Source organism: Chiloscyllium plagiosum, chromosome 1 (assembly GCF_004010195.1).
Source record: "Chiloscyllium plagiosum isolate BGI_BamShark_2017 chromosome 1, ASM401019v2, whole genome shotgun sequence".
In the NCBI taxonomy this organism is placed as follows: Eukaryota; Metazoa; Chordata; class Chondrichthyes; order Orectolobiformes; family Hemiscylliidae; genus Chiloscyllium; species Chiloscyllium plagiosum.
In genome coordinates this window covers 149,827,533-149,853,857 of record NC_057710.1, presented here as the reverse complement: position 1 = coordinate 149,853,857, position 26,325 = coordinate 149,827,533, and the positions used below count along the sequence as shown (strand labels likewise).

The 26,325-nt window shown below is 39.9% G+C and overlaps 1 protein-coding gene across 1 annotated transcript in view; it reads left to right on the top strand.

The window, feature by feature from the left end:
* The window catches only part of ttc29 (tetratricopeptide repeat domain 29), a 490,243-nt gene extending 464,601 nt beyond the window's left edge, over nt 1–25,642 (top strand). The window contains exon 11 of the mRNA XM_043699397.1: nt 24,872–25,642. Within this exon, the coding sequence (XP_043555332.1) occupies nt 24,872–24,942 (71 nt within the window). The 3' untranslated portion in view covers nt 24,943–25,642. The remainder of the gene's footprint in view (nt 1–24,871) is intronic.
* The last annotated feature ends 683 nt before the right edge of the window (nt 25,643–26,325 follow it).

Sequence of the window (26,325 nt, the reverse complement as noted above, 5' to 3'; positions counted from 1 at the left end):
CTCTCCCTATAACTCAGACTGTTGAGTCCTGGCAACCTCCTTGTAAATTTCATCTGCACTCTTTTCAGTTTCACAATGTCCTTCAGATTAGCAAGATGACCAAAACTGACACAATACTGCAAGTTGGCATCACCAACGTCCTGAACAACTGCAACATAACTTCCCAAATTCAGTACTCAGTACCCTGACTGATGAAGGCCAGTATGTTAAAAGCCTTCTTCACTGCCCTGTCTATCTGGGACTCCACTTTCAGAGAACCGTGCACCTGAAGTCCAAGGTCCCTCTGTTCCACGACACTCCTTAAAGCCCTACCATTCACCACGAAACTCCTACTTCGATCTGACTTTCCAAAATGCAAGACCTCACACTTATCTACATTAAACTTCATTTGCCATTTCTCAGCCCACTTCCCCAGCTGATCAAGGTCCTGCCTTAATTTCTGACAACCTTCCTCACTGTCCACAATACTGCCTATTTTAGTGACATCTGCACACTTACTAATCATGTCTTGTACATTTTCATCCAAATCATTGATATACATAACAGATAGCAATTGGCCCAGCATTGACTCTGAGGCACTCTACTAGTCACAGGCCTCCAGTATGACAAGCATTCTTCTGTTATTACCCTCTGCTTCCCACATCAAGCCAATTGTGTATCCAATTTGCCAGCTCCCCCTGAATTCCATACAATCTAATCTTCCAGACCAGCCTACCATATGGAACCTTATCAAAGGCCTAACTGAACTAGGCCTTACCTAGTCCATATAGACTACATCTACTGCCCTGCCCTAATCAACTTTCCTGGTCACTTCATCAAAGAACTTTAACAAATTTGTGAGGCATGATCTCCCATGCACAAAGCTATGCTGACTGCTCCGAATCAAACCCTGTCTTTCAAAATGTATGTATATCTTATCTTTCAAACCTGTTGCGTCTTCCTTATCATGAAGGTACATCAAAAGTGCCGTCAGGGAGTTGACTACAGAGGTCATCATAGCTGTTAAATTCTGACTTCAGGTTTTCTTCACCTTGGAGAGAGAAAGTTTCAAGCATGTCAGGCTGGCAATGATAAGAAACAGATATTTGCTTCTTTATAAGTACCTTTTATCAATACTTACTTTTAATCTTAGCGTCTGTGTTTTAACCAATAACAGTGTCGCTGTTGTTGTGAACAAGGTCAATAGGCCATGGAAATTTTTCCATCTGCAAAGTCCCTTTCATATACCATCCTGATTTGAAAATATATTCCTCCACATTCACTGAGAGGAACTCCCTGACAGCACTTTTGATGTACCTTCATGACAAGGAAGGCACAACAGTTCAACAAGATAGCTCACCAGCACCTTCTCAAGGCCAATTAAGTATGGACAATAAATATTGGCCTTGCCAAAACACCCTCAATGCATGAAAAAATAAGTAAAGCATTTCATCCATTCTATCAATAAGCAGAAAAAAGTCAGCTTTGTAAATTATTTTCAAGTAATATTCTAACTTTACTTCTCAGTAATATCTTTAAGAACAAGCAGGCTTCCTGATCAGTACAGCATGAGTTAACAGATTTGCCTACTTTGGCATACCAAGAGATATGTTTTATTAGATGCATTAATCCTCCAAGAATTGACTCTTTAATGTCTGCAGATAAATTCATTGTACATTAGTCCATTAATATCATTAACATTACTTTCTAACCTAATGATGGTATTACCTCAAAACAAATAATATCTTTTATAATGCTGAATCCATTTAAGAAAAATGTAAATAATGTTTTCGGTTATAGAAAGTCATTTAACATGTGTTATAGTAAAGATATAGTAAAAGTGCATATAATGAATGTGATTTCTATAAACTATTTTGTATCAAGTATCATTTTTCAAACCATTCTAAATTCAACATTAAATTAGTAAAGTCCATATGCCACTGCTTTATTTATGAAAAGAGTTAGGGAATACTCGACACTACATTCCTGTATAGTGAAAAGTTACTGGAATCCATCATCAAGAACAGATCAACTATGCAGCCAACCAACTATAAGTTGATCAAAGATGATCGACATGGGTTTATAAAGCAAATATGACTCAAGTATTACGCATTCTAAAAAAGATTCATGTTTAACCCAAAACATTGATTCTTTAAATCTCCCCACAGGTACTGCCAGGTACGCTGAGCATATCCAATATTTTCAGAATTTTTATCTGCTTTCCAGCATCGCAGTATTTTATCTTTATTTATGGATATATGAAGGTTAAGCTGTCTCTGCTTTATCTGGTTGAATTTTTCAATGCTGGTGACTCATATGTTGGCAAGAGGGTGTTGACAGCTGTCGTCCATATATATTGTTGGTTGACAAGGTTTTGGACAAGAAGTAATAAAAACAAAAATAAACAAAATTGGACGCAGCTTTCTGACATGGATTCATAGTCAATTGGGAGGAAGGCGACACTCCAGGGAAAACTGCCCCAACCTGTTCAGCCGCTCCCTATAGCTCAAATCCTCCAACCCTGGCAATATCCTTGTAAATCTTTTCTGAACCCTTTCAAGTTTCACAACATCTTTCCAATAGGAAGGAGACCAGAATTGCACGCAATATCCCACTTGATGGCACCACAGCCACAACATTTACTCCCTCTATATAATGATGCTCAGTAGCAGCAGTGTGTACTGTCTACAAGATACACTGGAAATTCACCAACATTCCTGAAACAGAACCTTCTAAAACACGACCGCTTCCATCTAGGTGGACAAGGGCAGCAGATACATGGGAATACCCCAACATTAACGTTCCCCTCCAAGCTGCTCATCATCCTGACTCGGAAATATATCTCCATTCCTTCAGTGTCACTGAATCAAAATCCTGGAATTCTCTCCCTGGCATTGTGGGTCTACCTATAACACATGGACTACAACAACTGAAGAGACAGCTCATTACCAACCTTCTCAAAGGCATCTAAGGATGGGAAACAAATGCTGGCCCAACCAGCAGTGCCCACATCCCATGAATGATTTTTAAAAGAAGACTTATCAATATATCTTTGTTCAATATGGATATCACAGGGTATGGATCAAAGGTGAGTAAATAAGATCTGTTATGCAGTTCAGATGTGATTTAATTAAATGGACAAACTTGAGGGGCTGAATTCAGGGAGCTAAAAAGCAGGACTACCAGAATAGTAATCTCAGGATCGCTACCCATGCCACAGGCTTGTGAGGCTTGGAACAGAGAGAGAGTACAGCTGAACATGTGGCCACAGAGCTGGTGTAGGAGGGAGGGCTTTAGATGTATGGATCATTGAGGTGTCTTCTGAGGAAGGTGGGACCTGTACATGAAGGACAGGTTGCACCTAAAGTGGAGGGACACCAATATCCTGAGCAAAAGGTTTGCTACTGCTCTTCAGGTATAAACTAGCACTAGTTTACACTCTAAACTAGTGTAGAGGGTGGGTGCGAACTGGAACAACAGGCCAATAAGTACAGGGACTGCGGACAAAAGTGAGACTGAGATGTGCATAGTGCAGAGCAAGAGCAGGCAGAGGGAAGCCGCAGGGGTCAGATGGACTGGAGTTCTGGAGTGTATTTAGTCCAATGCATGAAGTATATAACAGGTAAAACAGATGAACTAAGAGCATGGATTATTGCATAGAATTACAATGTTATTGCGATTATGGAGGGACAGTTCTGACAGCTTGACATTCCATGATGTTGCTGTTTCAGCTGGAACAGAAAGGGAAATAAAAGGGGTGGAGGGGCTGCATTGCTGATTAGGGATCACATCATAGCTGTGTTGAGGGAGGACACATTGGAGAGATCTTGCTGTGAGGCATTATGGGTGGAGCTCAGGAATAGGAAGGTTGAAATCACAATGTTGGAAATTTTCTATAGACCTCCCAACAGCCCATGGGAGACAGAGGAGCAGATGTGTAGTCAGACACTGGAAAGGTATGAAAAAAGCAGGGTAATTGTGGTGGCTAACTTCAACTTTCCTTTTATTGACTGGGAATCCCTTAGAGCCTGGGGCTTGGATGGAGAGCAATTTGTTAGATGTGACCAGGATGGCTTTTTGAGACTGTATGTTGACAATCCAACCAGAGAGGAGGCCATACACGACAGGATATTAGGTAATGAGCCAGGATAGGTGATTGATGTTTCAGTAGGAGAGTATTTTGGGCTTAGTGACCATAACTCCATAAGATTTTGAGCAGTCATGGACAAGAACAGGAGTGGCCTTCGGGTGAGGATGCTTAATTGGGCAAGGGCCAATTACATCCAAATTACACAGGAACCAGGGAATGTGGATCGGGGGAAGGTTCTTGAGGGCAAATCTATGCCTGGCATTTGGAAGGCTTTTAATGACCAGTTGTCATGCAAGTACAGGACGTGCATGTCCCTGTAAAACTGCAAGGGGAGGCATTGGCCTAGTGGTACTATCTTTGGACTGTTAACCCAGAGACCCAGATAATGTTCTGGGGACCCGGGTTCAAGTTCCACCACAGCAGACAGTGGAATTTGAATTCAGTTAAAATCTGGCATTAAGAGTGTAATGATAACCATGAAGTCATTGTCAATTGTCAGAAAAAAATCTGGTTCACAAATGCCCTTTAGGAAAGGAAACTACCATCCTTACCTACTCTGGTCTACATGTGACTCCAGACCTAAAGCAGTGTGGTTGACTCTTAACTGCCCTCTGGACAATTAGGGATGGGCAATAAATGCTGCCTGGCCAATGACGCCCTCATTCCGTGAATGAATTTATATAAAACAAGAAAAACTGAGGGATAGGAATGGCAGGACTCAGGAACCAGATGACAAGGGAAATTGTAAGCTTAGTCATAAGGAAAAAGGAAATATAGGATAGGTCTAGGCAGCTACAAACTGACAAAGTCCTTGAGGGATACAGAGAAATTAGGAAGGAACTTAAACGTAGAATTAGTAAAGCTAAAAGGGGCCATGAAATGTCTTTCGCAAACAGAGTCGAGGAGAATCCCAAGGCTTTTTATGCATATATTAGAAGAAAGAGGATAGCAAGGGAAAGAGTAGGCCCACTCAAAGACAAAGGAGGGAAGTTATGCGTGGAGCCATAGGAAGTGGGAGAAATCCTTAATCAGTACTTTGTATTAGTGTTTACCAAGGAGAAGGACATGACTAATGTTGAGGTCAGGGATGAGTGTGTGAATATTCTAGAGAATGGCAATATATTCAAGGAGGAAGCTTTGGGTATCCTGAATTACATTAAGGTAGTTAAGTCCCCAAGGCCAGGTGGGATCTATTCCACGTTACTGCGAGAGGCAAGGGAAGAAATAGCTGAGGTATTTGCAGATATCTTAACATTCTCTTTGACCTCAGGCAAGGTTCCAAATGACTGGAGATTAGCCAGTGCTGTTCCCTTGTTTAAGAAAGGAAGCAGGGATAATCCAGGAATTTATAGGCCAATGAGCCTGACATCTGTCATGGGGAACCTCTTGGAAAGGATACTGAGGGACAAGATATATGCACGTTTGGAAGAAAATGGGCTAGTTAGTGACAGGCAGCATGGATTTGTATGGGGAAGGTGATGTCTCACCAACCTGATTGAATTTTTTGAAGAGGTGACCAAGATAATTGATGAGGAAAGGACTGTGAATGTAGTTTACATGGACTTTAGTAGGGCATTTGATAAAGTCCCACATGGCAGATTGGTACAAAAACTGAAATCACTTGGGATTCGGGGTGGGCTGGCTAGATGGATAAAAAACTGGCTTGGTCATAGAAGGCAGAGGGTTGCGGTGGAAGGGTGTGTTTTAGGATGGAGACTGCTAACTAGAGGTGTTCCACAGGGATCAGTTTTAGGTCTTGTATTGTTTGTAATATATATAAATGATCTGGAGGAAAATGTGGGTGGTCTGATTAGTAAGTTTGCCGATGACATAAAGATTGGTGGAGTTGTTAAAAGGATACAACAGAATATAAATATGTTGGCGACTTGAGCAGAGAATTGGCAAATGGTGTTTAATCCTGACAAATGCAAGATGATGCATTTGGGAGGATCAAATTTAAGTATGAATTATACTGTAAATGGGAAAAGCCTTAGGAAGATTAACATACAGACGGGTCTAGGCATGCAGGCCCACAGTTGCCTAAAAGTGGCAACACATTTGGCCAAGGTGATTTAAAAAGGCATTTGTCATGCTTGCGTTCATCAGCCAGGACATAGAGTTGGAAAACCATGTTGCAGCTATATAAAACCCTTGTTAGGCCGCATTTGGAGCACTGTGTATGGTTTTGGTTGCCACATTACCAGAAGGACGTGGAAGCTTTGGAGAGAGTGCAGAGAAGCTTCATCAGGATGTTGCCTGGTCTCAAAGGCGTTGGCTACAAGGAAAGGTTAAAAAGACTAGGATTGTTTTCACTGGAAAGATGGCAGCTGAGAGGCATAGATAGGGTGGATAGTCATCGGCTTTTTCCCAAGTTTGATGTTTCAATTACAAGGGGGCACAGGTTCAAGGTGAGAGGGGGAAAGTTTAAGGGAGATTTGTGAGAGAAGTTTTTTCACGCAGAGAATGGTAGGAGTCTGGAACGCTCTGTCTGAAGAGGTGGTGGAAGCAGACACATAGGCGACACTTAAGAGGCATCTGGATGGTTCCATGAATAGGGAGGGAATAGAATGATTCAGACAGAATAGGGGCAGAAAGTTTGCTTTTTACTTTAGTTAGGGCATGATGATTGGTACATGGAGGGTCGAAAAACCTGTTCCTGTGCGTAGTTCTTTTGTTTTTGTTTTGCATGGTCTACTGTTGTTCCTATTTTCCTATATAATGGGAGAATCTGTGAGAAATTCTCCTTTTATGCACTGAAGTAGTCTGCCATTAAATATCAGACTGCAGGGAAGAAAGCTCTTGAATCAAGATATTGTATAACTTAGTATTAGGCTCCAGCACAAAATCAAAACAAACTTCCATAATGTTTTTCAAAGACACATGCGACTCAGTTGCACTACCTTCTCAGGCAGCATCTCAAAGCTCAGCTCATGAATCCAAAATCCAATTCAGAAAGATCAATTGGAATGCTGATCTAAATATACTTTTCTATGTTTCACTTCCAATCTGTATGTCACTGTATGGTTCCCTTCACCAAGATTCTTTTAAATGACTATCTCTGAGCTCATTTCCTGTATGCAAATCATGTACTTTTAGCTTGGAGGTCTTGTGCTGGAGTGGCTGTATTGCTTCCTCTGGGTAGAAACTCCAGGTTCAAGTCCCACACCAGGAGTGCTGGCCATGAAAGGAGCATTCATAATGTGGCCCACCAATTTAATCATCAGCCTGGGAACCGTTCCACCACCTTTCTATTATTCCTCAAAAAGAGTAAAGTGTATGTGAAGATATGTACATTTTAAAAATATATTTCTCCAACATGTGACCTTGTGAAGAAATTATATGCAATTACTATTTGAGTATTGATGGAATATTAGAAGACAGATCTGGTTGATTCCATTATCTTCTTCACTATACATGGCAGAAGAAGGCATCACAGAAATTCCCTACTTCTCCCTGATTCACATTAAGGTTAACCTTTAAAAGAATTACATTACTTTTTTAGCAGGCCCCTTAAGCACTGCTGGTTAGGCCAGATGTAGGCTAAGTGATCCAGAGCAAAGTACAACATCTATTTCACTTAGAGCAGATGAGATTTCCACACTTGGATTTGTAAGGTGCCAAAAACCTGAATGTCATTCATGCACAATTGAAAGCGCTTTTGCCTCTGAGTGACAAGATACTGAGTTTAAATTCACCTTTCAGGATTGAGCACAGAAATGAAAACTGACACTCTAGTTTTGTTCTGAAGAACTGCTATGTGTTTGAATGTGCTACTTTTGGATGAAATGCTGCACCAATGCCCTGTCTCAAATGGATGTGAAAGACCCTATGGGACTATTTCAACGAATAACAGTAGAGTTATCCTCAGTGTCCAAGCCAATATTTATCTCTCAATTGACCTCACAGTGACAGAATATCACATTTCTGAATATGGAATCTTGCTGTGTATAAAATAGCTGTTGTATTACAACAGTAACTACACTTCCTTGGCTGTAATGTATTTTTGAGATATCCACTGGTCATGAAAAATGCTATATAAATGCAAATAAATTTTCTTCATATGTTCCAGTCGGTATACAGGCAGCAATGAAAAATCACTCAACTGAGTATGGAGTCATATATCACTAAGACTTGACACATAGCCCTACAAAATCTGTCTAATTTTTCCCCAGTTTTCACTTAGAGATGTTGAAGTTCGGGTTCTTCAGCTTGTGTTTGCATGTTGTATTTTGGTTTTGTTTAAGCACTGTCAAAGTTGCTCTATGTTGCTAATTTAGCCTCAATTATATTATGGCACCAAGTTATACAAACAAGAGCATCATCGTACCCTTGAACCTTTTTTTTCCATTCCTAGACATTCTTGTAATTGGTGAGTAGTTGAGTTGCAGCAGCCTATTTGACTGTGCCATTTGTTTGACAGAGATTTTCTTCAAGGCAAAGCAGCAGCAGTCATTTCATGCACCTCTTTTGAATAATGAAAAGGCACTTCTCAAGAATGGGCTCTCATCGCATGCATAATGCAATAGCTTGAACAACATTGGTAGTTGAACTAGCGAGATCTGATCATGTTAATACAATTTTAACTAAAACTGCCAATGAATATGTATCCCTATATATCTTACAATGGATTTCAACTATCTGGTTTAATTTTATTTATGTTGTATGCCTGTCACTGTTTTAACCATAAATCAATAATTACCCATGTGTCAATATTTGCTGACAGTGGTGAAGGATAAGACATATTATGTTACTTCTCACAGCCAGCTTTGTTTTAATCATTTGTATTATGGCCTGCAGAAAAGTAAAGGTATAGCTATTAGTAATATATGAATTTGGTTCACTCATTCTAAAGGGCTAGATCAAGATCTTAAAATTATTAAAACTGAATGATTTCCTTTTCTTATTAATGAGAGCATTGAAGAGGTTTGGGAGGCTGAGCCAGATGCACTCAAAATAAATCATGCACAGAATGCATAAAGCTGCTTGTTTCTTCAAGATCATGTTAACAGTGCAGAGTTCCAAAAATATACAGTATGCCTTCAAAGGATCCTAAGTTAAAAGGATATGCGAAGAGAAAGATTTAATTCAACATAACTCATAGCAGCTTAAACTCAGCATTAAACTTCATCTCAAAGGCAGCTCTGTAGCCAGCTGATCAAGTAGTGCTAGCAGGGACAGATTGTTAGCATCTATTATATTGTTAACAATGGAAGTTTTGCTGTTGGCTCTTAAAAGAACAAATGAAAAGGTATTATATAAGACAGGAGTAAACCAGTAAAGACAGGAGAGAAAGCATTGTTTTCAACACCAACATTTGTTGTAAAAGCTGCAGGTCACAACTAATGGAAACAAAATATGAAAGGATGCAGCAAGAAACATAGTACATACATAATATATAGAAAGAGAAATAGTGAAGGGTTGTTGTTGTGAAGACTGCAAACACAGGAATGTATATTGTGCCAAATACATAGGTAACAAAATTGTAATCATAGTTACAAAATGTTTCTCCTTATGAGTGTCCATAGAGGGAATAATTATTTCAGCAGATTATTTTTGCCAATGATCCTTCGTTACTGAGCTGCTGATGACAATCTGGGCATGTGCAATTGACAGTGAAGGTTTGTATGTTGAATACAATAAATATTTTTATGTGATAAATCTTCTGTTATGATAAATTGGTACTGATAATCTAATGTTAACCTTTATTACCCAAGTGTTCTGGTATTCAACAAAAATGTGTTTGTAAGTTTTACAGCAGTTATCTTTGTACGGTGTATTATGCTATGTGATAGATATTGATAGTTTAATGTTGGCTAAGTTGATACTGATGTTCTGACTCACTCTTGATTATGTTTTATTGACCATCAGTTGCAGATTATTTGGCCTCTTGCTTTTATTGTTTTCATTCTTTACAGCTACAGCTCAAAGTAAGCTGGGGATCATTCCTTTTTCCAAGGGTTGCAATGCTGAATATTGCCTGCACTACTAACATTGATGCAGATAGATTTTTCATTAGCTTTTTGAGTAAAAGAACCACATAGAATCCGAGAATTTTTTTTGGACAATACAAATCAAGTTTGAGCTCAGATCTTTGCTGAGATCTTGATAAAGACCACAACTGAATCACTAGAAATGCTGCAGTACCACTAAGGGGGAAAATGTTAAGCCAAGATTTATTTTGACCATGATCAAGTGATAGCAGGATTGTTCTATGCGCCTTGAATTCCTTAGGTTTACGCATAAAGAATGGTATTGAATGTTGTTATCTGCATGACAGTCTAACAGTGTGGATTACCTGCCTTTTATGGAACATACTCACTTTTCAGGTGACAGATTTCAGTGAAAAGAAAATTCAATCATCTTTGTAATACAAGGGTGACCCACACAAGCAGGTTACCACACAGGCACCAATATTGATGATTACCCCCATGAAGTCATCATTTCAAAAGGAGAGAAAAGAAAATTTGGTGAAATGATCATGGAAAGATAACATCTACAGATTTCATAAAATATATTAAAATTTACAAATGGATTGTAAAGGATTCTCTGGATTATTGGGCTGTGTGAAAAGGATTTCACTGAACAAAATATTAATTCCAAAGAATGGTTTTACATTCCATGAACAATTTTTTTTTTAAAATGGCATTTTATGCATATTTCAGTGCTCGTTGTATTGGTTATAAGTTTCTGGTCAGATGCCAGTAGAAATTAGAAATTATTGTTTGTGCCGTATTTAAATTATGTGCATTTTTAAGACCAAATATGAATTAATTCTAGACAGTGGATTCATTTATGTTATCAGGAGAAAGTGAGGACTGAAGATGCTGGAGATCAGAGTAGAGTGTGTGGTGCTGGGAAAGCACAGCAGGTCAGGCCGCATCTAAGGAGCAAGAGAATCAAAGCTTCGGGCATAAGCTCTTCATCAGGAATGAGGCTTGTGGGTCAGGGCAATGGGAGGGGAGTAGGGTTGGGGGGAGGTAGCTGGGAAAGCGATAGGTGGACGAAGGTGAGGGAGAAGGTGATAGGTCAGAGGAGGGAGTGATGGACAGGTCAGGAGGGTGGTGCCGAGTTGGTGGTGTGGAACTGGGATAATGTGGGCAGAGGGGAAATGAGGATTATACTCGAAAATTGGTACACTGGCAGATGATGCAAAATTCCAAGTTCACCATTCCCTATGCTCATGACACCCTCATCAGGGCCAAAAGGTCCATTGTGTCCCATGAGCACAAAGTTATTGGCAAGTAAAGAATCACAATAACTTCTAAAATAATGTTAAATACTTTGATGGTGATGGAAGAATTGCACTGACCATCCATCAGACAGTCTTCAGTGGTAATATTAACATATTGCAACTTTATAGTTAGAGAATGACTTCACTAAGGAACCAAATTCTCAACAAGTAAGTGTTGAACTTTTTAAGTGGTTCAGTGTAACTTGAATTTATTGTGAGATTTATACATTAATGATCAGTGCAGTGTCATGCATAGACTCTGTTAACTAATGGATAAGTGTATTTCTCTGTGTTATTTTCAAGTTTTTAGCACAAAGTCTAGTGAGCTGCAGTACCTAAATACATTGATAAATGAGACTATAGCTTATCTCACTTATTATCCACTTTCTCCCAGTGGGATATATAAGATTGGATTTTGCCATGCATTGCTCCAGGCTGGCTACTGTAGAACCTCAAAAACAGTGCCTTAGGCCCTATAAGAAGTTGAGTAGAATGTGAAATAATCTTTTTATGAATCTTATATGCTATATTTAACACTAATATTGTAATTAAAATTTTATTTGAATATATATATCACATAAATAATATTGATAAAATGCCAAAATACAGAATAAAAGGTTGTTTAACGTCTGCTTTTCAATGCTTTTTTTCTCTTTTTGTCTCTCTTCAAAAGATGTTTCTCTATAGCCTGTCAGTTGTAGTTGTATCAAACAAAAGTTGCTTTGATTTGACCATGAAGGACAGAAAGTATGCGCTCGACTCTGGTAGTGGGTGACAAAGCTGGCAAAGGCCAAGGCCATAGGTACTCTGCTGACTGTAAAGAAATTACGATTCCACTGTTCTGGAAGAATATCAACACATACAGCATGAGACGGGTTATCTGGGAATGGTTAAACTTTCCTATTGTACTATTTGTATTGCAGGAATTCTCTGATCACCTTCATTTTCTGTTTTCTGAGGGTGAACCTTTATACCTGTAGTTTGCAGTATGTGACCTAAGAATTTAATCATAAGCTGTCATTCACATCTGTCATTTAGGCCTGCATCTTCCAATATTTTCAGAATTTTCCTACAACCTTGCTCCGCTTTTCTTAAACTGTATTAGAATATCATCTTATGAAATATTATTCCAGCCTTCCTTTGGGATGTGCTAGCCACTAGCACACACAGGCACTATTCCAAATTGACATTGTAAGAGGCATTAACAATCTTGATTATTCACACAGTCCTGAAAATAGTTTCAGAAATCCTTCTCTAAATTCGGCATTACATTCATTCTCAGCAACTTTAGCTACCTTGCAAGCTTTCCTGCTGAGAAGTGAAAATTCTTGTTTTCGCATAATATAAAATTCAGTCACTTCTCTGTCTTTAAATTTTAATCTTATCACAATCTGATCTTTTACTTTCAAACTTGCTTCTCTTGGGCCTTGAAGTTTGATTGAAGTTTTAATTTGATCTGTATTAACCATTGTAATTTGTCAAACATTATATTAATGCTGCTCCAGTGCTCAATTTTAAATTCAGTATCTGTCGATATCAGATTTACCAACCAATATTTGTTATCTATTTTGTTGATCTCTCCTCAGATGTACAGTTTCACTATCCAATTTCCTGAATCCAGTTATGTTTAGAACTCTGGTACCATTTACACGTTTTGAACAACAGTGGGCAGAATCTTAAATGGGTCTGAAAGACATGGGTATGGTGAGACTTGTGTCAAAATCAGACAAGAAATCTGATGAGGCCTGTCTCGACATAGGGAGCACCTGGCTGCACCTTTTATACATTTGCCAAGCAGTGAGGCAAGTTTCTCGCTGGACAGCATCAAGTTTCCAATCAGAGGGGATTAAAGCTTGTTAAACGTCCATAACCAGCACAACATATTCCATTAATATTCAACTTCCTATCTTACCAAATGCACTGAACAAGCTAGATGATGAAAAATCTTGAAATAGAAGTCAGAACAGGCACCTGGCCGCTTTAACTCGCCACTGGCTGCAAAAGCCTCAATGTTGCTCAGCATCAATCAGCACCTTGGGTTACAATCCATGCAGACCAGCCACATGCACCCCTCACCCAACCCCAAGCTAACCCCTTACTACCATCATTGTAGTGCACTGAGTGAAGAGACTTGCATTACAGGAACACCAGCAACTAGTATTGAAAGGCTGCAGCAGTGACACTTTGCACACAGGGACAGGCATCCAACTCATGGATTTAACCAGGCTGCATCTCAGGGCTGCTTGCTTGCTCTCTTTGCACTCGCTTACCTAAAGCCTATCTGGAACACCGCAGCATCTATCTCCTACCCTGCCTTGCTTGGCCTTGCTTGCGTTGATGTGTCAATTAGTTTAGCAACCAGGCAGCTTATCTTGCTGTTCAGCTGTTCTTTGTCAAGAATGTACGTGTCAGGGATGTACATCATGCTTCATGACAGTGTGCTCACCAGATTGTGCCCCTGTGTTTTCTAAACCTAACATTCCCACTGGGATGTCCATATCTAAGCTGGTTCAGGAAGCATTCTTATTGATGCTTCATCTGAGATCTCAGTATGAACATCCTCAGTGGTCAAAGGTGGATTCTGGGATAGCTAACCATTTAAATGCAGAGATTCTGTTAGTGCCTGCAAGACACGAGAGAGAGGAGGTAGCACAGCCGTTGGTTGGAAGTGGTCTGTAAAGTTCTTTGCCTGGAAGGGACTGGAAACCCCTCCATCTGCCCAGGCTCTTTCTGCCCTATGGTGAGCTGTCTTCTCCTGGAATAAGACACAGGGAGGAATTAAATCTGGTGAAAGTGGCTGACATAACTCATAGTGTTGGTGCAAATAATGGGAAAGTGGTGAGGTTTTCCAAGGGACTGAGGAAGCAGCGTAGATACTAGGCAGGTTGTGGTGTGAGAGTTCGAGCTCTAAAAGCGGCTGACGGAACATGTGAGACTGGTAGAGCATGAGCCTTGATGGGAGATGGCTGCAGTAGCAGAGTTAAAGTGAGTGAGTGGGAGGTAACAGAGGGAAGAGCCATGGCACTTACTCTGACAGAGTGGAGAAGATCATTGACCTTCTTTCAGCAATGCTGGCTATTCCTTGGGGAGAAAGTGAGGTCTGCAGATGCTGGAGATCAAAGTTGAAACTTTATTGCTACCATGGCACTTACTCTGACAGAGTGGAGAAGATCATTGACCTTCTTTCAGCAATGCTGGCTATTCCTTGGCATCGCTAAGACATCTGAACCAGGTGACAACCTCAGACCATATTGCAGGGATTTGGTGGTGCAGCATCCTCTGGTGGTCGTCCGATAAGAGAGGTCCCCTCCTTTGCCGCAGCCCCTCACCCAGGACTTTCAGGACCATGTTAGACAATCAAATTATCATGTTCACCTTTTCCAACATCTTCTGACTCCATCCCTGAGTGAGCAGGGCAGCTTCTGAATGCTGATGCTCCTCTGGTTGCACAGTGGCACAAGAGTTGCTGGTCTTTTGGTGGTGAGTTAGTGTCATGTTCTCGGCACACTACATGGTAAGATGGGGATAGAATCTGATGTGCAGGACAGATAGAGAAGCCGTTAATGAGGCAATTTTGGTAATATATGGTGTGAAATTTCACTGGGCCCTTTGGTGAGAAACCCTCCAAAAAGCTCGATGCAACTTGAACTTAGCCAAAAAATTGTAAGATTCAGTCCAGAAATGTTTTAAAGCGGTCACATTTTTCACAATTATGGCAGTCACCCTCCTTATGTATTTTGGTCCTACTGCATACAAAGTATTTCAAAATGCTGACTGGTGCATTCTTACTATTTTTGTTCAACTTTTGGCTTAGTGTTTTTCTGCTTTTGGGTCTAATAACTACATGAACATAACTTGGCATCTTCCACAGAACCTTGGACTTCCTACAATTATTTCTCAACATTTCTTCTAGAACTCAGATTGTCTTATGAAATATATTGCGTTCATAAGTATTCTGATTCCATAGAATCAGACAATTACTCCTTTCATTCCAGTGACGATGTAAGTTCCATATTAATTTGTACCTGGCAAGTGAAGGACAGCACAAAAACAAAGGAAAAAGCATACAGTATGGTGAAGGTTAGTGGGAAGCCAGAGGATTGGAAAGCCTTTAAAAACGAGTCAAGGACCACTAAAAAAAGTAATAACATTGTGGGGGAAAGAAATGAAATATGGGGGTAAATTAAGCTGGTAATGTAAAAGAAGATTGCAAGAGTTGTTTTTAGATATCTAAAAGGTAAGAGAGAGGCAAGAGTGGGCATTAGACTGCTGGAAAATTAAGTTGGAGTAGTAGTAATGGGGAACAATGAACTGTGGAGGAATTGAATAGGTATTTTGCAGCTGTCTTCACTGTGGAAGACACTTATAGCGTAGCAGAACTTCAAGAGAGCCCAGGGAGAAAAGTGAATGCTGTGCCCATCACTAAGGAGAAAGTGCTGGGGAACTGAAAGTTCTGAAGGTGCGCCAGGACCAGATGGACTACAGCCCAGAGTTCAGAAGGAGATAGCTGAGGAAATTGTGGAGGTATTGTTGGCTCAAAAAGAAAGTCTCGGACCACAAAAAAATTCAATATTAAAACTTATTTTATTTTGATTATGTTGGCGAGAGAACAATAGTCTATAGTCCAGAGTATCAATCAAAATATCCCTGGATGGACTAATGAGAGATCTCTTATTTTTAGCAAAAAGGTAGCATATTTTATAGCCCTTATATGCGTAACAATTTCGTAATTTTCATTTCCCACAATGTAATGTTTCCACCTCTAATTAATTTCCCATAATTTAAATTAGATGATTAGTACACTTCAGTCTTATTCTCATAGATCAAAAACAATGCTATTGATTTAAACTGTTTCTTCATCTTCTTGCGTCAAAGCAGATAAAGCTAAACATTTCTCAGTATTCTATTTATTTGCTTTGCCTGGGAAAGCAAAATTACAAAGTTATGCCAAGAGTCTCACATTCCTTATGTCATTCTCATGGTCACTGTGACTTCCATTTTAAACTAATAAGACAAATTATTATTGTAAGGTGGAGATTTAAAATGGAAGCTTTCAATCATTGATTCCCCAATACTTTATCATTCCCTCCTTTTGATCATTTTTATGATCAAAAAAGGCCATTCCTAAAGTTTATGATGATAGCAACTAGATATTAGTGACTGTAAACATTTGAATGTGAGAATGCAGGTGATTACAGTAAGTAACATAGTACCAAAATGTAAAAGCATGCCCCCAATATTCTCAAAGAAACCCTTAAATGGCCACCATCCTGTAATACCACCGAATTCACCAAAATCTATATCTCTGAGTTTCTGAACCTCCTGGGTAATGTGCCCAGAGAGATCAGTGATATTGGAGGATCTGTTAGGAATGTAGGTACACCATTCCTTTCCTACAATGGCACAAGTGCCATCCTCCTTAGCTATTAGAAAGTCCAAGGTCAAACGATTCTGAAGGGCCACTGTCTTGATAGTGACCATTTTAGCATTGATGTTAGTCAGGGCATTGGCAACATTATCGGCAACAATTTCCAATATTGTCCTTAATCTACTTAACTTGCTGCCCCGCAAATGGAATCCAATGGGAGTAAAGCCGTCCCCATAAAGGATTGGAAACCAGGAAGGTACCTCTTAGTCCTCAGGGGTGAAGGTAACTTGTCTAAAACCCGAATGAGAGGAACTACATGGCCTATATAACATGATCCCCACCAGTCTGAGGGAGCCACGGATAGACTTTGAGTCTCCAAATAAAATAGGTGTCATTATAGGCAGTTAGGCTAGAATATCCATCTCTTCATGGCTTGGAAGTAGGTGCATTCCAGAGGGACTCTGATGTTTTATTAAGGATGGCAGACCAATCAAACAAAAAGTAACCAAATTTAGTCAAATTTGGTTCAATCCATGGGATAGTGGAGGAACATTGACTAGACTCCATATATAATCCACTGGAGATGTTCCCATTTTTACTAAAACAAATAGTGTATTAATAGTATAATATATTATACTATATTTATATATATATATATATAAAATATAATATAATAATTAATAATATAAAATTAATAGTATTGTTAAGGGCCACCAGGAAAGAGGGTATATGGGATCTGTTGTAGCCAGGTTGGTACCAATCCCTGAGTGGGGTCATCTCATACTCTGCTGACTGCTATTCTTGCACTTCCTTAATTTTATCAGAATCACCAGAAGAATTCCAGCATATTAGCCATTAGGCCACCTCAGGCAGGCTAAAGGAAACAGGAAACAAAGGTATATCCCTCTGTGAACAGGGCAGCATGTGAGCAAATACACATCAATCATAGTCAAGTGATAGGGATGTACAGCATGGAAACAGACCCTTCGGCCCAACCCGTCCATGCCGACCAGATATCCCAACCCAATCTAGTCCCACCTGCCAGCAGCCAGCCCATTTACCCATCCAAATGCCTCTTAAATGTTGCAATTGTACAAATGTTGCAATTCTACCACTTCCTCTGGCAGCTCATTCCATGCACATACCACCCTTTGTGTGAAGAAATTGCCCTCAGGTCTCTTTTATATTTTCCCCTCTCATCCTAAAATATGCCCTCTAGTTCTTGACTCCCTGACCCCAGGGAAAAGACTTTGCCTAACCAGTTACTTTTTCTATCATTTGGGCACTTTGATAAGCCCAAGACAAAAAGACATTATGATATATAGATTGTCTTAGTCGCTGTCCCAGGGACAAAGAGGTGTCAGTCTGAAATCATTCTGCCCCCAAAGTAAATCCCCCCAAAGTCATCAGTCACTAGTATCCAATGCATTTTCTTAGTCCTAGTCTGTTCTTTCACTGACTCATTTACAGTCTATCCTATGGATCCAGCGGGGTTGTCCTTACACATTTACAGCCTTGGGAGTGATTAGCAACACTTGAAACAGTCCTTTCCAATTTTCGCCAGACCCAGTTCCTAATCAGGACAAAATTTCCTGATTCTGCAGAAACATTGGGATAGCTTTGATCCATCTACTAAAAACATCTACTATTACTAAACAATACTTATAACATTGTACCCGAGCTAAATTGATAAAACTAAGTTGTAGACAAGTTAAAGGCCCACCAGGCAAGGGAGTTGTTCCAGAACTGCAGAGTGTCCCTTTTCCAGCATTAGTCTTTTTACAAATTAAACATGCTTCAGCTCTCTTAGCTGCTTTCTGGAAATCCGAGTGCCACCAGATTTGTAATAAATTATTAACCATTCGCTCTTTGCCCAAGTGTGTACAATTATGCCCATAATCAACTAAAATAGGTAGGAGCAAGGATGAAACACAAACTTGTCCTTCAGTTCTAAATCACAGTCCAGTTTGAGTGCCAAAGGAGCAACCATATAGAGTCCATAGTTTGTGTTCCTCAACAGGGGTATACCCCTGTAATTTCTATATCTCACCTACGTCGGGCATACCTGTCCTTATGTTGTCTCTAACCAGGCTTTGCTGGGAACACAATGGGACCAGAAGTTTGGGGTATAAAGCTACCTGCTTGGCAACAGCATCTCCTTGCTCATTTCCTTTGGAGACTGTATCATTTGCACCAGTGTGAGCCAAACATTTGATAACTGTCAGACTGGTTGGACAAAAACAGCATGACTAATAGGCTGTCCCATGCAAGTAAAAAATATTCCCACAAGGCTCCGTAATCTTGGGCCACACTAAAAGCATAACAAGAGTCAGTATATATGTTTGTTGATATTCCTTTGCTAATATGCAAGCATGAATGAGGACAAACAAACTCAGCTTTCCAAGCTGACAGTGGAGTTTCGAAAGCTGCTTGCTCAACAATCACAGAATTGATGGCAAGCGCATATCCTGAACAACGTTGTCCTGTCCTAGGGAGGGCACAATGTTCAGTAAAACTGCGGTATTGGTTTCACAGCTGGACATGCTGGACAAGCAAATCATCCACATACTGTAATACTGTAAATTCCTGCAGTATTTCTATGGTCACAATAAGGATGCTTCACTCTGTAGTGGCCATATCTCCCACAGTTAAAATAAGGCTCTGCCAAATGTCCCTGGGGGATTTCACTGTCTTATTCCCAGTTCCAAAGGTGTAGTACTGGGGTCTGTCTGTCCCCCATTCCAAGGTCCCCTCAGGAAAGGGTTACTCAGTGGTAGTCATCTGAGGTAGGATCTGCCTCCAGTGGGCATCCTGGTCCCAATCAACCTTGTCAGGGTTGGCACTTGGGGTATTGGGATCACGAGGTCGCTGGACATGTTTGGTTTTTATCTGTAACTTGGATTGTGGTTTGGGCTCGTTCTGGCCATCCCAGTAAAAGACCACCATTCACCTAATTTGCAACTGGGAATTCCTGGACCAGTTCACATTGTCTGTCCGGATCATGTTAGTGACACCAGAAGGAAAGCATTGCAAAAGCATAGCGTTGAACAAAGGTGAGCCACCTTCTTGATTAAAGGCTTGATCACCTGCAAATGTTCCATAACAGGCAACAAACTGCTCCCAATAATCACCTCTCGACCTCCCAGGTTTGGGTCTGCACTCCAGTACTTTACTATCGTTTACAGGTTGTTATAAGGCTCATTCTAATGACTGGATTAAGTGGTCTGCTTGGCATCATTGTTAGAGAATCTCTCCTTCAAGTCCTCTTAATTGCGGACAGGCTCTGCACCACCATGGCCCATCTGTCCTTGCCACTTGGTAATTTCTTCAGGATATAGGATCATACAGCAAAGAGCAAACAAGTCCTGAGGAGTGGCATCATACATCTGTATTGTCCTTCGGACATATTGAGCAAATTGGGCAGGTTTCTCCTTGCGGTCAGGGACTTGGTTCATTAACATTACTGAGTTTCCCGGGATGACCCTTAGTCCGCTCTCCCCATGATGTCAGCTATGAAGCCAGTGACCGATACCAGATCCTTCATCTTCAGAGTAAGATGGAGGTTTAGAATCCAGGGGTGTGCTGAGGACTATTAGGAATTATTTGGGGTTTAGAGAGTATCCTGGGATAAAATCCCCATTCCTCTCCCCTATCAGGGTCATCCCCTTCCTCAAATAGTGTCGGTATACCAGCCATAGGCTCTGGATCTCGAATAGAAATTAGATTCATTTTACAGCGCTGTTGATTTGATTAGATTACCTACAGTGTGGAAACAGGCCCTTTGGCCCAACAAGTCCACACTAACCCTCCGAAGAGTAACCCACCCAGACCCATTTCGATCTGACTAATGCACCAAACACTATGGGCAATTTAGCATGGCCAATTCACCTGACCTGCACATCTTTGGACTGTGGGAGAAAACCGGAGCACCCAGAGGAAACCCACGCAGACACTGGGAAAACGTGCAAACTCCACACAGACAGTCGCCCGAGGCTGGAATCGAACCTAAAACCCTAGTGCTGTGAGGCAGAAGTGCTAACCACTGAGCCACTGTAGCTTTAACCCTTTTTTTTAATCTTCCGCTGCTTGAACGTCTTTACACTGTTTCTCATGTTACATTCATTGCTTCCCATCTACCCATTCACACTCAGCTTTTAATATCTCCCAGCTCTTGGGAGTTCCATCTGCTGTATACATCTCTATCCCCCTATTGCATGCATTATTCCTCCAACTGGACAGTAAGGTATATTTCTATTTACTATTGGCTTTATCCTTCCATTCTTTATTTAAAAATTTCCATATATTCTCACAAATTTTCTTTCAAATTAGGCTTACTGCCTGTTCACAAGAGGCCTCATCCCAGGTCCCTAGTTTCCTAACCTATATAGAGGGTACAGAACCAAGACTTAAATGTCATATACATAGTAGAATAAAATGTTTAAATAATAAATTAAAAGTCATTAGTAACATTTCTAGCACATCAAATATAAATTTTATAATTTTTTTCAAAGTAAGTTGATTGTCCTGTCCTAAAATTGGCAATGTGGGCGGCACGGTGGCACAGTGGTTAGCACTGCTGCCTCACAGCGCCAGAGATCTGGGTTCAACTCCTGCCTCAGGCGACTGACTGTGTGGCGTTTGCACGTTCTCCCCCTGTCTGCGTAGGTTTCCTCCGGTTTCCTCCCACAGTCCAAAGATGTGCAGGTTAGGTGAATTGGCCAAGCTAAATTGCCCGTAGTGTTAGGTTAGGGGTATGGGTGGGTTGCGGTTCGGTGTGGACTTGTTGGGCCGAAGGGCCTGTTTCCACACTGTAATGTAATCTAATCTAATTTAATGTACCCACTGCATCTGGCAGTTTTGCTGGTGATCTGTTTGTTCATGCCCAACAGTGACCTTTCTTTTGCAACTTTAGCTTTCAATTCTTTAAATATGACTCTTTGCCCTGTCATTTATACATTCAATCCAAACATCCAAGAGAATTCATGCCTCCATACTATCCACTAAGAGCTGTATTCTTAAATAGAATTTCTGAAAAAAAACTCCAACAATTAGATATTTTATACTCATATAACATAAAATCAAAATGGCTACACCACAAAAGGTTATTCAACCTGTTGCTTGTTCTTTGCATAAGGAACATAGCAAGTTCCACTCTCCCTTAACGTTTCTTCTCTCATTCTGCTCAATTTGTTTTAAGGGATGGTCTAGATGAACATTAATCATTACAGCCATGCTGCAAAGTAACCATGAGGCAATAACACAGATCACTGACAATGCATAAAGGTATAAAAACCAATCGAATATGCCAATTAATTCTGATTTGTAAATCTGGACTAAAACAAAAGGTTTAAAAGAAATTGACTAATATAACCATAATCTCTAATTGAGAGATGGAACCTGCACAAGTGGCTGAGACATTTTACTGTTAATTAGAAATAAATCTTTTACCACATCCACAATTCCCTTTTCCACTGCCTTCAAAGAAAAACTAAAAGCAATTTAAAGCACTCTGAAATGCTGTAGGTCTCATTTACACTGCTGGCATTCTAATTTAACCCTCATGTCTGTGAGCTCAAACATATCAATTCGATTACTTTAGAGATATCTAATGTTTGTGGCTTAGGGTGGCAAGGTGGCTCAGTGATTAACACTGCTGCCTTACAGCACCAGGGACCCAAGTTTGATTCTAGCTTCGGGCGACTTTTAAGGAGTTTGTACATTATCCCTGTGTCTGCGTGGGTTTCCTTCCATAGTCCAAAGATGTGTAGATCAGGTGAACTGGCCATGCTAAATTGCCCATAGTGTTAGGTGCATTAGTCAGGAGTAAATATAGGGTAGGGGAATGGGTCTGGGTGGGTTACTCTCTGGAGGGTCAGTGTGGGCTTGTTGGGCCAAATGGCCTATTTCTACACTGTAGGGAATCTAATCAATAATTGATTTATCATGCCTATTTTTACATTAACAAAAATCAGACAAACTCAAAAATGAATAAAATGTCATTTACAGCATAAATTTTATCTCCAATTACTGAGTGACTAAACAAATTATGATTAGAATTATAATTTCAATCTGTCCGTTTCAGCAATTCTATTGTATAGATATTACCAATAAAATGTAAATGACTGCTTCTTTGGCTACCATAATCACCTCCATTAAATATTCTGAGTAAATGTTATATTTGCACGTGAACCAATCTAAAAGAGTAAAGTAATCACTCCCCAAAAATATGTATGCTGGTTGAAATACCTACATCTTAATTCCACAGCAGCATAATACCTTTTCTTTCCAGAGAAGGGAGAGTTTTTTTTTTAAGAATAGCCTAGAGAGATTTTTATTATGCTAGCATCACTGATTATAGGTCTACAATAGTACTTACAAGGGCAGGAATCCCCGCATCTCCTTCAATACCCAAATATTGTTCAACTTCACCCCCACATCTTCATCAGTTTTCTCAAATTCTAGAACATTTTACCAAAATTTAGTTTGAACAGGATTGCATTTCCAAAATTTCACGGCACCAAAAAGTTGACTCAAAAAAAAAGTCTCGGACCACACAAAAAATTCAAAACTAAAACTTACCTTATTTCAATTAAGCCGGCAAGAGATTAATAGTCTATAGTCCAGAGTATCAACCAAGATATCCCTGGATGGACTAATGAGAGATCTCTGATTTTTAACAAAAAGGCAGCATATTTAATAGCCCTTATATGCGTAACATTTTCGTATTTTTTTCATTTCCCACAATATAATGTTTCCACCTCTAATTAAGCTCCCATAATTAAAATTAGATGATTAGTACACTTCAGTCTTATTCTCATAGATCAAAAACAAAGCTATTGACTTAAACTGTTTCTTCATCTTCTTGCGTTAAAGCAAATAAAGCAAAACATTTCTGAGTATTCTATTTATTTGCTTTGCCTTGGAAAGGATATAACAAGCATGGTATTACTTCAAAACAAGTGGATGCCAAAGCTCCCATAATTATGTGTGGATAGCATGGCAAAAGTGATTCAGTTGAATGGAATTCACTCTCTTGATAAAGCAAAGTAGGCAAAGCTCAGTTTGCTTGACGGCTGAGAGATAGAATTTCATATTCCCATCCAACGGTGATGTATATGTTACCTATCTGCTCCTGCAAGTTATCTTCCCAGACCAAGAAAGGCTTCAGACATCTGCTGAGCAATTAATAGCATGCATAGCCTCCTGCCTTCACTGGGGTACTACCAGTAGTAGGCGAGACTGGAAATAGGACGCTTAAGGCATGATAGCTATGTCAGGGAGCTGCCTCCATGTTGAGCAGCCTTTGAACACTACCCACCCTCCCCAACATTCTCCCCTTCCTCTCCCCCTGCACCAACGATCCTGGCCCCTCAAAGCTCCTGACAAGGCCTTCCTACTTGGCCCTGATGAAGCCCCAAATCTATCTTTGGTCATGTTCCATGACTCACCTTCATCAGAGATTGCACACATTCCACCAGCAGTGACCACTCCTTCTAGTTGTGCTGCTGAGACAAGACAGCAGTTGGCGATTTGATTGGTGGGATGCTCTCTGAGATGGGATTTCTTTTTCAAGGGTGGTGCAAAATCTATTTCACCCCAATTAAATGTCCAACAATCTTCAAATGGCTGCAGGGTAAGCCAGTCAATGGCAGGTAGGTTCTCCCAGACTTTTACAGAAATGGGTGGGGTTATGGGTCGAGGAGGAGGGACCAAGTTTCCAGGTTCCTTCTGGGCACGGAACACTCTTGATGAAGCCTCATTTCAAGAGAAGGTAGGGAACTCAATGATAATCTAGGGATATGAGAGGGGTCCAATCTTGGTGGATTTCAGTCAAGAATTTAGGGGAGGTTAATAATCCTGAATGGAGGTGAAGAACATTGATCTTAGCATCAGAGGGAGTGTCAGAAGTAAGATATAACTTGAGGCATGCAGCCTCATTATTACATCTAATTATACAACTTGCCTTCGAGAAGTGATTAGCTGCCGACCCTTTGCTCTGCCTCTGTTGAAACTGGAAGTGGACAAGATTGGTTGGGGACTGATCTCAGACTGTTTTATTTCTATTTTTGTATTATATCCAACCTAAAACACGCTGCCTTTATGTTTTAAGTGCCCACCCCAAACCGCATTCCCCCCCCAACTCCCATTTGTTGGTATTTAAGTGCTGTGAAGCTCCTCTAACCTGATTTGATTCTCTCCACAGACATTGCAACAGTCAAGCAAGTTCTCATAGAACCAAATGCTGAAGCGAAGATAAGTATTAATGAAAATTGATCTTAACTAAAGCAAAAGCTGCAAGAGCTAAAAAAAACAAGTTCATATTCTTTCCAGTAGCAACCTTTTCTTCAGGCAGAATTCATACGGTGTCAGTTAAAGGAATAATATGGAAAGCAATTAACCCTAAGGAATCTTGTATTTTTACCAAATAGGTATGTTCCTAACGATGCATGTGGCCAAATTTTACTTTGTATTCGTAAGTATTTACAAGTGACACTGACTGATAGAGCCAGAATTTACTGTGCTAACATTGTTTAGATGCTAGTTTTCAATTAATAGCAGATATTTTCTAAAATACTTGGATTATTGTTGAAAATATTCTTTACTCCATACAGCAATCTTTAAAGTTTTCTAACTGAAACATCATGCAAGATTGTTAACACATTGCTCCAAAATAGGTTTGAGACATTACACATGGAGAAGCTTATTTTTAAGATATACAAAAGTAATAAGTTGGCATTATTCATTTAAGAATGTGTACTTCTTTAGCTGTTTTTCAACCAAGGAATTATATGTATTTAATCCAAGTGCAATAAGTTGCATGTGGCTCTCTCTCTGTACATAATGATCCAGATATGTTGTTAAAATATCAATTTTCAAATCAGCTGTATTTTGAATTACTCATTTGCTGTTCGTGAAATTTATGTTTCTTATTAACTTATGCCTTAATAAGTATAGATTTGTAAAAGAGTCCTGATGCTTGGAGTAGAAATAAATATAAAACTTTATGGAAACAGTCCTGTGTTGAAGTGGTGTTTTAGAATATGGATGTTTCTGTGCTCGGAACAAATGTGAAAGTATTACACTTAATAAAAGTACAGACGCCATCACTCTTGTCAGCTTTCCATTTTTAACACACTTCTGGCAGAAACGGAAAAAGCTCCAGAGAAGCATAGGCTCACTGCTGCAGTTGTATTTGCATAAAAATAGTACTGTGTTCTGCTTTGATTGCTGCTTTGGAAAATTACTTTTTAATTTGTTCTTCAGATGCAGCAAGTGATCTTGCACATATCCAGTCACTCTGCAAGCATTAAGAGTCAACCATATAGGACAGGGTTTAATAGAGACTGATGGAATAGGAAATGAAGCAGTGATGGAGGGATGTTAGAATCACAAGGGAGGCATATTGTGAAAATATTGTACTGGAAATTCTGGGCCACAATATGCCTACACTGGGGGAGGCGGTAAAGCTGCGATGCTGCATGGAAGCAGTTGAAAGCAGCAGAGCTTATTAAGAAGCTATTTATGTTTCATTTATGGAATTTAATGGCCCCTCACAAATTAAGCATGCAACAGCTTCAGCCCATATATGCCTTCAGTGGATAAGAATTATCCAATCAAGACAAGGCTAATGACATCACTAAGAATCCCTGGCATTTC